The sequence below is a fragment of the Quercus suber genome, unplaced genomic scaffold, assembly GCF_002906115.3.
Source record: "Quercus suber isolate HL8 unplaced genomic scaffold, Cork oak 2.0 scaffold_767, whole genome shotgun sequence".
Lineage (NCBI taxonomy): Eukaryota > Viridiplantae > Streptophyta > Magnoliopsida > Fagales > Fagaceae > Quercus > Quercus suber.
The window spans coordinates 131,521-145,409 of NW_027070203.1; the positions used below are offsets into that span (position 1 = coordinate 131,521).

The 13,889-nt window shown below is 39.4% G+C and overlaps 1 protein-coding gene across 1 annotated transcript; it reads right to left on the bottom strand.

The window, feature by feature from the left end:
• Positions 1-233: 233 nt before the first annotated feature.
• LOC112028647 (receptor-like protein 6) lies at positions 234-1,889 on the bottom strand. Its single transcript, XM_024061336.1, has one exon. The coding sequence runs from the start codon at positions 1,887-1,889 to the stop codon at positions 234-236; it is 1,656 nt and encodes a 551-aa protein (XP_023917104.1).
• Between the last annotated feature and the right edge of the window lie 12,000 nt (positions 1,890-13,889).

A 13,889-nucleotide genomic window follows, 5' to 3' on the forward strand; every position in this document is an offset into this window, starting at 1 on the left:
TGAAGTTTCCCAGACAAGGAGGAAGAGTGCCACTCAAGTGGTTCTGAGACAAGTCTAGGGCATATAGTGAATTTAGACTGCAGATCAAAGATGAAACTTTGCCAGACAACATGTTGTTTGAGACTAGATAAATGAAGGTGGAGGGTGGTGGAATTGGGAGTGGTCCTTGCAGCAAGTTCGACTTAAGGTCAAGGATGCCTAAACGAGGCCACGGAAAAACATCATGCATTTGGTCAAAGCCAGTCAGGAAGTTGTGAGAAAAAACTCACAAACCCCAGATTTTCTTTACTTGTGTTCCACATCCATTTGGGCACAAGGCCGTGAATATGATTGTAAGCTAGGTCTACAAACTCCAGCTCATCTTGTTCTCGAAGAAAATCTGGAAACTCGCTTAAGTTGCATGAAGCCAGTCCTATGTGCTTAAACTTTTGAACTGTAGTGTTGGGACTGGTTTTGGAGAGGAACGTTATGTGGTTTAGTGATAGGTGAAGTTTAGTTAAGTTTTTGAGCTTAGCAAACATGTCCAGCTCCACTGTTCCGCTCAAATGATTCTGGAAAAGGTGAAGAAATGCAAGATTTTTGAGTTGAATGACTGAGCTTGGAATTGGACCATGCAGCTTATTAAATGAAAGGTCTAGATGGATCAATTGGGTAAGGTTCATAAGCCAAGATGGGATTTGACCAGTTAATTGATTGGATGAAAGGCGTAAAAAACCAAGCTGGGTCAAGTTGGCAAGATAAGGAATCCGACAATTTAAATTGAAGTTGCAAATGATCAAATACTTGAGTTTGCTCAACTCACCAAACCTAGGAAAGTTACTGCCACTGAAATTGTTGTGACAAAGTGACAAGTAAGTCAATTGGGAAAGGTTTTCCAATGAAGAAGGGACCTGGCCTCTAAAACTGCTGTTTGTAAGATCAAGAACCTTAAGATGGCTAATGTTACCAAGTGAAAATGGAAGAAGCCCAGAGAAATTGCAGCTGCAGATTTCCAATTCATTCAAGGAATTGAGGTTTCCAATTGAAGTTGGTATCTCGCCAGAGAAACTTGTCTCTCCGAGATGTATAGCTTCAAGGGTGCTGTTCCGTTCGAAGTTGGCCAAATGGCCTGTGAGATATTCGTTGCACTGCACAGAAAGAAACTTCAGATTTGGTAGCTGGAAAATGCCTGGTGGGAATTCACCAAGCAATCCACAATCATCAAGATGGAGAGAGGTCAAAGAAGAAAAATTGTTTGAGACTGAGGGAACTGTGGATGACATGTCAACATAACTGAGATGAAGTTTTTCAATGCGGGTTAAGTTTGGAAGTAGGCTGCTGAAATTGGGACTTGTGAGTTTCAACAACCTTTGGTAAGATGAATCAATATTGCAAGATAGATCAAGAGAAACCAGATTGGACAGTCCAGAAATTTGTGATGGAATTTGGCCAGAAAATGATGAATTGGAGAGGTTAAGATGTTTTAGCATGGAAAGATTATCGATATTTGAATTGTTGAAGTCATTAAAGGCCATATTAAGGTTTTGGAGGTGAACAAGGCTGAAGAGGCTGCTGTTGGTGTTGATAGAACCATGAAGACAGCTACCACTGAGATCGAGGCCGATGACATGACCACTGTCCTTATCACACTCTATCCCATCCCATGAGTAGCAATCCCCGCCACTTACTCCATCAAGCTTCCATGATGCAACCTTTGGGAAAGAATAAGGATCATGAGATGCACAGTTGTTAACGACAATGCTTTCCTTAAACTGCAACAACGCTGACCTCTCAACTTCATTGCAGAGTGACTGCGTAGAAGAAAAGGTGTCGGCCACTACTATGACATCATGTAAAGATTGTATAAAGAGGAAGACCACCAACCCAAACAGATACAACAATAATTCCATACTGTTAATAATGTTTAAAACTCTTAATCTTTAGGAATTGATGAAGCTGAGAAATTCACCAGTGAATCACACGATGTCTTCGTGCTCGAACGTAAACCTACACAATATAAAGAAGAAAACCTATCAAAGAGCACCGGTGTGGTGCCAGCCAAATGCCCTCCAAAGGTTAAGTCAGAAATATTCTCACAACTCTAGAGTGCTAAAGAGGGGAAATAATGCGTACCTTTATTGGTGAGAGTATTGGGGCTTTTATAGTAGTTGAAAGTTTTCCCTCTTTCGCTTGGAATCCAAGTCTTTTCCTTGTAGAAATCATCTTTTTTAGAGTCTGAAACGTGATGGACAGATCTTCTCCTTATAGGGAAGATCTTCACCAATATATGAAAATTCTAGAATCCAAGTTGCGCAAGGACTCTGTTTAGGACTTTTCAAGAATGGGCCAAAGTGTTCCCACTAAGGGGTCCAACAGGCCCATGGCCGATCGGCCCATCTTTCTTCCTTCCGTCCACATCAGGTCTGTCCACATAAGGCCTTGTGTGAATAACGGGCTCGTCTCTTTTTTGGTTCGCGGACTATAGTTAGCCCGTACATTCACTCTAGGCATCCTAGCATATATTTTCTCCCTTTCAGTTGCCCCCTCACCCGATGGGTCCATCATAGATAAGAGAACGGACCCATGGGGTGACGGTTTTTAAAACCTCGATCATGTTTTCATGACACCTAGATCTGTGAACTTACCTCCGTACATTGTCAGATTAGGAGTAACACATTTATGAGCCGTGCCAAGTGTCATCCTGTCAATGGTCGTTGTTTTGGAACGAGGTGTCGCTTCGTCTTCCGTGCATACCCTTTATAAATATAGACCCCTCCGCCCCTCATTTTTCCACTTGTTGCTGGAGAAAATTGTCAGAGCGAGTCCGTCATATCTGTCAGAGAATAGTCTGTTCACTCCCATACCCGTCGTCTGCAACATCTTGCTCACTCCGAACTTTTGGTAAGTAGTCTCCTATCCATCCTCTTTTAATTTTCATTCTCTTTTTATCTCTTTTTTTAGACTTTATGCACCCGTCGTTCTTTCCAAAACCCGTCAGAGTCTTAGGTTTTGTCATTACTTGTAGGCCATGTATAGTACGTCGAGTAATCAGTCAGTCGTCCGTGACGGGGCGGACTATAAAGAGGTATACCTGTCAGCTCCCAAAGACCACGATGCCCCGAGCGAGGAGAGTAGTCCGTCCTCATCCTCCTCGTCCTCAACAAATGAGGGCCTGGAGATGATCAAAATACAAGAGGGTTCAGCTGACGACGAAGAGCCGATAGTTAGATCCGTCGTGGGAGCTGATGGACTTAGGGAGTTCATCATACTTCTAGAGTGGACGGGACACGCCTTCACATCCACTATCAAAGAACCTCACTTTAATACCCTTAGGGCCCGTTACCAGATCCCAGACCACATCCCACTCCGTCTACCCTATGTGTCAGAAAAATGTTATTATGAAAGAGTTGACGGAGTAGGTGTGTACGAACAAGTGCTCAAGGCCGGCCTAAGATTTCCATTAAATTCGTTGCATCGCAAACTCCTAAAATACCTAGGTATATCTGTCAGCCAGGTGTCTTCTAATGCCTTCAGGGTTTTCATAGCAATGGAGGTTCTGTATGGAGCTATGTCGGATGGTGGGAGAAGGCTTACGATAAAGGAGTTCCTCCACTGCTACCGTCCGGATGAGATAGATAAGTCGAGGGGCATGTATAGCTTTGTCCCTAGGAGCCCCATCTTGAAATTATATTTGAAACCCCAGACTCAAATAGAGACTGGAAGAGCCGCTACTTTTTCATCGAATGAGATAGTTGGATGTGTCATCCAGAAGAGACGGACTTCATGCCCGTCGACACAGTTTGGGGCGTTTTAAACCCATCTGGTATGGCCCGTTGTAAATGACTCCGTGTAGTTTTTTTTTAATTTTTATTGCGTTTTTAACGTCCGTCCTCTTTGACGCAGTTCGACGGCGTCCCCAAATTACTCTTGAGGAATTCAGCTTCCTTAAGAAAATATTTGCAAAGACAAAGCCCGAGGAACAGACCTGGGCTAAGCTCGTCAACCTCAACACCATTCATTGGTATTACGACGGGCCCGAACCAACCCCGGCGGCACTAAAGTACGAGAAACAAACCCGTCTACATAAGTCTGTTGCCCCTCTTATCTATTTTTATTGTCATTATTATTATTTCTTAATCTGTTTACCTCTTTTAGAGATGGAGGATGCAAAAAGGCGAGCTGCTATAAGACTTCAGGCTGCAAAGAACAAAGAGGCTAGAACGGACCCTATGGGGACGGGCTCCAGCAAGTAAAGTCTTAAGAGGAAACTGCCCGCGAAAGGTGACCATACGTCAAAACAGCCCAAGATCCCCCTAGAGCCAGTCGTCGGCTTGATGGCTGGGGGGAATAAGTCGGTCACTCCGCTCAAGCATGGTGCTGGTAAGGGCCTAATGACGGGTCCGTCTGGTAGCCAGAAGAAGCCACCCGTCCTGCTTCGTGAGGACTCCAAGTATGCCCTCGAGAGGCTGCCGTCCATTATTACTACCGACGACTACGAGGATTTGGGGAACCACTCGACGGAGGCGATGGGGGAGACAGGCCTCTTCAACATTGCACAAGTAACCCCTTCGTTGTCATATGGTCCATCTGTTCACCCCTTGCTACCCTTAATATTTTACTTATGCATTTTGTTGTCCTTCAGGCTATGATCATGATGAAGGGCATGATGGGATGGTGTCTCAATCATGAGATGACCATTGGTCGAGTTCATGAGAAAGCCAAGGTGCTGGAGGAAGAGCTGCTTGATCTCAAGGCCTGGAAGGTCGTCCAGGAGAAAAAACTTCAGATGGCCGAGACGGCACGGGACGAATATATCTAGCTGACGGACCGTCTGAAGAAGGCCTTAGTGGAGAAAGACGATGAGGTCCGTCAGGCGAAGGAGGATGCGATACGCCAGTACCGTGACTCTAACGCCCTGATTTAACGACAGTTTTGACGATGCCCTTCGTCAGGTGAAGGCATTACACCCGGAGGTAGACCTGTCCGCTGTCGCCATCACTGCCCCCGAGCCATCAATTGTTCAACCCATTCAGTCTGAAGATACAAATGTTCTTTTTGATGGGAACGTCCCTGTCTGCGAAGCTCCTGCAGATCAAACCGTTGCGGACAGCCAGGCTAAGGATGCTCGGGACCGTCCTGTTAAAGAGAAAGATACCGCAGCAGAAGACTTGTAATAACTTAGCTTTATTAATTGATCTTTTTTTTTTTTTTTGTATCAAGTGTAGAACAATTTTTAATGCCTGTCATGTTTTTGGGGTTTTATGAACATAGCCCGTTCAGTATGTTTGTTAAATTCTGCAAGGTCCGTTGACCTTTGTTTTATTTTTATGAAATGCATGTGTTTTTATTTTAAAGTACATTTCATGTTATCAGATGAACTCTGTTCTGTTTATGCGCTTCATCCATTCTCCTTTTTTTTTTTTTTTTTTTGAGGACCATCCGTCCAGTCTTGTGGAATCAACTTACAGTAATGAGGCATAAAAATAAAACGCTCAAATGTCGAAATTTGATTTGCTAGCTTGTGGGATATTCCGTATACGTAAAATGGGGACAAAGCCATGGAAAAGAAGGAAGCCAACAAGTTAAAAAAGCAAGAAATATGAGGTGACTGAAGGCACTAGTGCCAGTGTTGTTTACTCAGGAAAATGACAGAAGATATACAACTCATGAAACAATTTTCTAAAGTCAAGTCGTCGCCGGAGTTGATACGGGAGATCCCGGAGATGGACAAAATTATAAGGCACTAGACGTCAACTACGTAACAGAAGGGGCCCCTGATCGATCTATAACAATCAACACAGTTTCACAGTAATGAGGCATAAAAATAAAACGCTCAAATGTCGAAATTTGATTTGCTAGCTTGTGGGATATTCCGTATACGTAAAATGGGGACAAAGCCATGGAAAAGAAGGAAGCCAACAAGTTAAAAAAGCAAGAAATATGAGGTGACTGAAGGCACTAGTGCCAGTGTTGTTTACTCAGGAAAATGACAGAAGATAGACAACTCATGAAACAATTTTCTAAAGTCAAGTCGTCGCCGGAGTTGATACGGGAGATCCCGGAGATGGACAAAATTATAAGGCACTAGACGTCAACTGCGTAACAGAAGGGGCCCCTGATCGATCTATAACAATCAACACAGTTTCACAGTAATGAGGCATAAAAATAAAACGCTCAAATGTCGGAATTTGATTTGCCAGCTTGTGGGATATACGGTATACGTAAAATGGAGACAAAACCACGGAAAAGAAGGAAGCCAACAAGTTAAAAAAGCAAGAAATATGAGGTGACTGAAGGCACTAGTGCCAGTGTTGTTGACTCAGGAAAATGACAGAAGATAGACAACTCATGAAACAATTTTCTAAAGTCAAGTCGTAGCCGGAGTTGATACGGGAGATCCCAGAGATGGACAAAGTTATAAGATCTTATTCGTTTCGTTGTTTATTATTTTCCCCTTGCTTTAGAAAACCAACAAGAATTGCAATTTGCAAATTTTCAATGCAACATGTTGTTGACACTTTTTCACAAATATGCATCTATCAAAATACTTATTACAAAAAATAAATAGACGAAATCCATTGGCATGAAACAATGCAAGCTAATTTATACTTTCTTGGCAAAGATAAGGAAGCCCTGGTTTGGGAGAAAGTATACCTTGTTTTGGGACTTGGATCCTCTCATGGAGTGTCCATTTCATGGACAAGATCTTTTTGAAAAATATCAAGAGTAAAAAACGTGACAGCTCATAACTTAACCTAATATCAATCTTAACTATGGTTAAACACTTAACTTAGAGGGCCCTTTAACTCAACCGGACAAAGTCTACTGGAAAAAATAAAAAAAAAAACATAAAAAGTAAAAAGAGAGAGAGTTACAGTTCTTTTAGGAGGGAAAAGTGAAAACCAAAGAACTCGTTCAAAGCTTCAAAGAACACGTTCAAAGGTTTAGAGCACATCTTTGTTTCTATCGTGCCAAAAGAAAGGTATATCCATAAAACTTGTTTATGGTTATTGTAGGGACCAGATTTGGACTCCTAGCCCAACAAATAGATGGACTTAGACCCAAAGAGCCCAAAACAACAAATATGTAGAGAATATGTTCGAAAACTGGGATTTAGTGAATTAATGTAACAAGTAAGTAGTTCTTGATGACAGAGGAATGAAGATAACAAATTTACACTAAAGAAATACGTCATCGGCAATGTCCGAGAAGATTAGTTCTTATGTATTGCTTTCGAAGCTGGATTACAAGTTTAATTCTTGATTACTACAGTGTTTCTCTCCTTAATTTTTCTATCCCTCTCCCCCCAGGGGTCTCTTACATTATATATCTCCCTCCTAATGATTTTGGCCTTCCATTTGTTAATCATCCAAGTCACTACTTGAGTGTTTGTCTCATCAGACACCCTCTTTGGCTTTCTGTGAGTTGTGGTACCCAAGGTAGCACTGTTCAGGGGTCTTCTCCACATAAATGCGGCCAGAAAGTTAGCTGCAGAGCATTCAATACGGTGGCAACAACTTTTTCTTAGGTATTTCCTAGCTTCCACTCTCTGATATACTCAAGATGTACATCCTTATCACTGGAGCTTCCTGGAAGGTTACCTTGAACCTTAAGATACACATTTGAGCCGTACTTAACTTATCCGAGGAGACATTCCTCCTTGAACCACCCTCCCATTCATATCTCACTCATTAGATTTTTAAGCTTAACCCATCCAACACCATTCATTTGTTCTCGGATTACTATGCTCTCGGCCAAGGCCCAAGGCCCAATATACAATTTGGGCCCTTAACCCTACAGTTATCTTATTTGATGTTTGATCATTTTTCTGCATTTATATTATTGTCTTGGTGAGTTTATATTGTTGTTTTTGTGGTTGGATGCAAGTTAGAGTCTATCTGAATTTTTATTTTTAATTTTTTGAGATAAAGATTGAATATTTATAATGGCTGGATGATTCTTGGAGTCTATCTCATTTTTCTGCCTTTATATTGTTGTCTTGGTGAGTTTATATTGTTGTTTTGACGGCTGGATGCAAGTTAGAGTCTATCTAAACTTTTATTTTTAATTTTTTGCGATAAAAATTGAATCTTTATAATGGCTAGATGATTCTTGGATAAAGATTGAATCTTTTTTTTTTTTTTTTTGAGATAAAGATTGAATCCTTATTAGTATATGGCATATTTGATTGCCTGGTCTATCCACACCAATAGTCCATGTTCTGCCCAGTCTATTTCCCATTTGATTGCTGACATTCAAGAATTGGCAATATCTTTTGTTTCTTGCAATTTTAGTTGGATTAGTAGATGTCGTAACTCCAACGACAAAATTGATCATGCAGGAGATCTCTTGACTCAAGGAAGTATTGCAAGTGGAGGTCCCTTAACTCAAGGAAGTGTTACAAGTGGATGGAATGAGACAGTTCATAAAGTCGAGCCGTTTTTCTAATTTAGGATCATGTTTTATAATTTATGACGCATGTTGTGATTAAGTGTTCTTGTTTTGTAATTTTCCTGGTTTAGAACTAAAGTTTTGACAGTCCAAAAAATTAGTCACATTTGGCCACATTCAAATGTTCAAATTTTTGATTAATTATTTGGATGGAATACTTTCCAAAGGCACATTTCCTTTTGTTACAAAAGAGCACATCTTTGTTTATATCCAGCCAAAACAGAGGTACAAGTTGTGATTCGAAGATTTAATATAATTGAAGATCAATTTGGATATTACTGGCTTCTTGATTTACAGTTACCAAAACTTTAGCTCTCTCTCTCTCTCTCTCTGAGTTTCAGTCACTAGATTAGAATTTTATATGGTTTGATGAATTTTGGAGCATAGAGATCTATTAAGTTGTCTCTCTCAGCATTCACTTCACATGTAGCTACATAGTGTTAATTCATGATTTATTCTGCTATTCATATAAAGTGTTCTTCTAATAAGTTTGTGGACAAATTTATGTTTCATTTCGTTTGGTTTATTGTTGTTGTGTATATTTTTCTCTTGTTAAGCTTCCATTGTTAGGATATTTTGGAGTCGACATTAATAAATTGCTATGTGCTACATGAACCTCTTTATACCGGTTCAAGGTTGAGCATGTGCTATGTTATGATTAGAGCTTTGGCTTTTCAAGTAGACTCTTAGGAATGGGTTAGGAATTTATAGGCCTTGTGCTTGGCTTGATTAGACAGCTTCTCTTTAGAGATCTGACATTTCATAACTTAATCAAGAAATAGCACATTTATGTGAACTCTGTGTACTTGCATTGCAAATCTGTAAGGGAGCCAATTAATCACTTTGTTTTACATTGCTCAACTAATCTATGTACTTGGGTTGCACCCCTATGAGTTACTTGGCATTACAATCACATCCAACAAAGTAGACAATAAGAGAATTTAATAAAAAAAATGAACAAATTTTATTAAAATGTACACTTTGATCACATAACAAGAAATCCACTGAAATAAACACTTTGATTATATGATTATAACAACATGACACTTCTACAATTGGTGTGTTCATTGCTTGACTATACATTCCACCTCTTACTTCTTGATTATACATTCCATCCAAAGTCTACAATTTTCAATCTTAGCCTGATCATTTCGACTTGCCTTGTGTTAAACAACTTGCTACATCTCTTGGTATGAATGCATGATGCTTCTTTGCTATGTAAGTTCTTTTGGTATCAAAGCTTTAGGATGTATCATAGCTTTAGAATCCTACATTTCACTACACGTGAAATGCAGTTGACTAGAGTACCTCGCACTCCAAAGGCCCTTCCAAATTACTGATGATTAGGTTCAATGAAACCTACAAGCAATATTAACAAATCTCAATCCTTCAGAATTATAGACAAACCAATAACGGAACCTGTCCAAAAAATTATGCAAACTTTCCAAATGGATAACCAAAAGGCCAATACAAGAACCAATCTACAAAAAGAGAGGCACAAAAAACAGCCAGGAAATTCAATTATTTTTCCTATAAGAGCTTCAAATACCAACCACAAAAGGGTTCTCAAGAATCCCAACAACTCAAATTTTTGAAAATTAAAAATTCATCTACCTCACCCTAAAAAGCCAATGTATATCAACAACCAACAACCAGTAAACATAAATCTAGCCATAGGCTGAATGTTTTCTTTAACAGTTCATCATCAAAATACAATTATGTGCATTTCATTCTTACAAAGGAAAATTTATACACACCCAATTCTGCAATCAGTAGCATGACAAGGAAACAAAGAAACATTCACAATACATTCCCTAAAACCTTTCATAATAGAGTGAACAATTAAAAACACAATACATTCCCTAAAACCTTTCATAATAAAGTGAACAATTAAAAATTAATTGAGTGAATAATTATGATTAAGTAAAACAGTAAGCTTGTATTTTAATCATTAATTCTATTTCCTCCCATGCCCTTTTAGTATTAGCTTTGCTTGTAGTTTTTGTTTTTCAGATTTCTCATCCTAATCTAAAGAAACTTTGGTGTGGTATCAAAATAACCGAAAAATCTCATACCTTTTGGAACAGATTCAGATCAAAACAAACCATAAACCCTGGAAAGCTTAAACACCCACCAATTGTTTTGTTTTCAAACAATCTTAAAGCTCAAAACCCCAACAACAACCAAAACACACACACACACACACACACACACACAGAATAGAAACCAAACTCAACATGATGAAATTAATTATAAAAAAATAGCAGTATACTAATTTATTTTCCTTTGTTTTCCAAGCAACCAAACAGAGCTTATAAAGAAGAAATAAGATTGAGAAAATTTACCGAGCAATGGGTTCAATGATGTTAAGCTAGTGTGAGACCTAGTCAAAGAAACAACGGTGGCTTGGCACACGTTGGTGATTGTGGCAGTGACGACAGCAAGGTTGAGAGAGAGCAAAGCATGGTGTTGGTGATTTTGATATATTCGAATCTCAGATAAAATGGGTTTGCTAAGTTAACCATTTTGTTTAACCACAGTTGAGCTTCCAAAGTTAAGTGCTTTAAATTTTAATTGACGTGGCAATTTTTACACCCTTGATTTATTTTAGATGCATCTTGTCCCTTCGCTGGACACTCTCCATTTCTCTTCGAAATGGAGAGGATCCAGATCCCCTATTTTGGGTGTCTGCTTTCTCCCCTTCATAGCTGATGGAACCCACCAGTTGTGGGACCCACTCGACTGTGAGTGGGAAGAAATATACACCTGAAATATGGTGCATTTTTCAAGGTTTGGAGGGCATAAAAAGAAAATTTGGGAACCTTCATATTACTTTATTATTAAATTATAGATTCTCAAGAAAGTGTAATTTATTAGAAGATGATAAATTTAATCATTTAATTACATAATTCTAATATTTTTCCCTCCCATGGGGGCTCAAAATTTCTTTTAATAAGTAAGACCCAACACGTGAAATTTTTAATAGGAGATAGCGTGGAGGAGATAACGACTTATATTTTTTATTTTTGGTAATCAATAAATTTAATCATTTAATCAAATAATTTTAACAATCATAAATGAGTAGAATTGCAAGCGGTGAAAAGGGAAGAGTCCTTATTTTTTAATTAGAAAATTTTTGAAACATCAAACCAAAAGAAACAAAAAGTTTTGCAAATAATTATTCCTCTTTAATTGCAAAAGTCTTAAAACATTGAACCAAAGAATTAAAAAATTCTAATTTTTTAATTTGTTCTTATCTTTGATATAGCTTAAGAGTATTTTAATTATCTTTTCAAAGAGTGCACTACGTAGCAGAATCTCATGCTCTCCCACTGTTTAGACAAAAAACATCAAATCACTCTATTTCATTTTTGTGAAATTCTAGAGCAACCAACTTGATCAACTGGTTGTTCAAACCTCTAACCTAACCCTAAACTCCCATTTATACTATAAATACCCTTATTTTCATCAACCAAAAGCTCAAAAACTTTTACCTTACGAAAACTCTGCCGAAATCAATATTGACAGTAGAGCAATTTCTTGAATAGATATTCCCATTTCACTTGCTAGGACTTTGGACATGGATGTTTTACCCAAAAAAAAAGGTAATAATAATAATAATATATTCCCATTTTACTAAGCTTGAGAAAGGCAATCTAAGAGCATTCTCATCAGCTCTATTATAACAAATGCTATTTTGACACACCCAAAGTTTACTTTATTATTTTACCACAACATTTTACAATTCGTGATTTATCACATCTTCTATTCTTCGATTCTATATATTAAAATAATATATTTCAATATTAAAATAACGTTAAAAAAAACAACAATATATAAAACACAAAATAAAAAAACCAACCACCCCCATCGTAACACACAGCCCACCCCCGCTGCCAACAACCATCAATACCCCACCCACATCCCACCCACCACCGTCTCACACTAGAACCCCCACAGTAGAACACCAAAACCACCGCCATAGAAAAACAAAAACAACAACAAAAAACACAAAGACATAAGAAAAAAAAATAAAGTTCGAGTGAGGTAATCATCAAACGGAGGTCCCACCATCACCTCCTCCCTCAAATTCCATCTAGACTGCTTCATACCCTCCTTCATCTGGCCCTCTCTAGACAAGAAGATCACCATGAGCTTCAACACTCCCAAACCCATCTCCTTTGAGGCCATGTGTAAGCTAACAGCCACTGGTGGCTTGAAAAATTGTATTTGTTTCGTTGTTGGCTTGAAGTTGGCGCTGAAACAAACCACAATTCGCGCTGGGTTTGCTCGATAACTCACAAGGATCATCTTCGGCGTTACCACTCCGGCCTCCAAGTTGATCGCGTACCCTTGACACGGCGACGGTACCACGCTGGCATTGACTAGCATTTCTCGGCTTAGGAGGCTCCAAACTGAACTCAACACCGATCCCCTCATGCATAGCAATTCCTTTGTTTAATTGTATAGAGGAAACTTTGACTCCAACCACTTCAGCGGCACCAGCTTGTGGAACTTGAGAAGCCCTTGCACGTGTAATCCCTTTCTTACCCTTCACTGAGTTAGGCTTAAGTAAAGCTTAGGTAGTGGCAGCCCGAGTTGAAAAAAAAATGGGTTCACTCAAGCTTGGGTTTTGGGCTAAACCGAATTGCACTTCAGATGTAGGCCCCGATCCTATTCTTTGGATAAACCTCTCCAATTGGGCTTTGTCCACAAGCCTAATAGGTGATAATTTCCTTTTGCTTTCATGGGGAGGCCCACTAGGCTTGTCAATTCTATCCTCATGCTCACGATACCATATCCTCTGTGTTGCCTCCACATTATCGTTACTCTTGAAACCAAAACCATTCCTATTTTCAACAGACGGCCCACCACTCCTATGAGACTTTATCCCATTCTTCCTCTTAGCCACTACAACCCAAGGACCGTACACCCCTTCATGTGCACTCCCTTGCGCACTCTCTTGCTTAGTGTCGTGTAGCAAATTTGTGGTTCCCACCTCAGTCCTTTGTTTGTCAACATCACACATATCGTGTGAGCTATCTTCTCCTAAACCCGATTCATCCTCCATTGCCGCCTTGCACAATGACTCTTGGCGAATAATATATGGGCAACTCTCACTTCTATGTCCTAGTCTGCCACATCCAAAGCACAATCTCTGGATGCCTTCATACACAACCAGTTGCTCAAGCTGTCTTATTAAAATGGTGGTGATCAATGGCTTATCCACATTAATTTGGATACATAATCTAGCAAATCCATCTCTAGACTCAACTGCAGTAAAGGTATTAACTCTTAGGACCTTGCCTAAAGCCTTACCAATGCGTTGCAACACCTCAGCATGATAATATTCAATAGGTAATCCATTCAGCCTAACTCATACTGTAGTGGAAGATACGCTAGATGAAGCAGGCTTGAAATTTGGCTCCCATGGTCTAAGCGATAGAAAATGGTCTTCA

Coding starts and splice junctions, on each gene's coding strand:
- LOC112028647 (XM_024061336.1), bottom strand. CDS start 1,889: ATGGAATTATTGTTGTATCTGTTTGGGTTGGTGGTCTTCCTCTTTATA.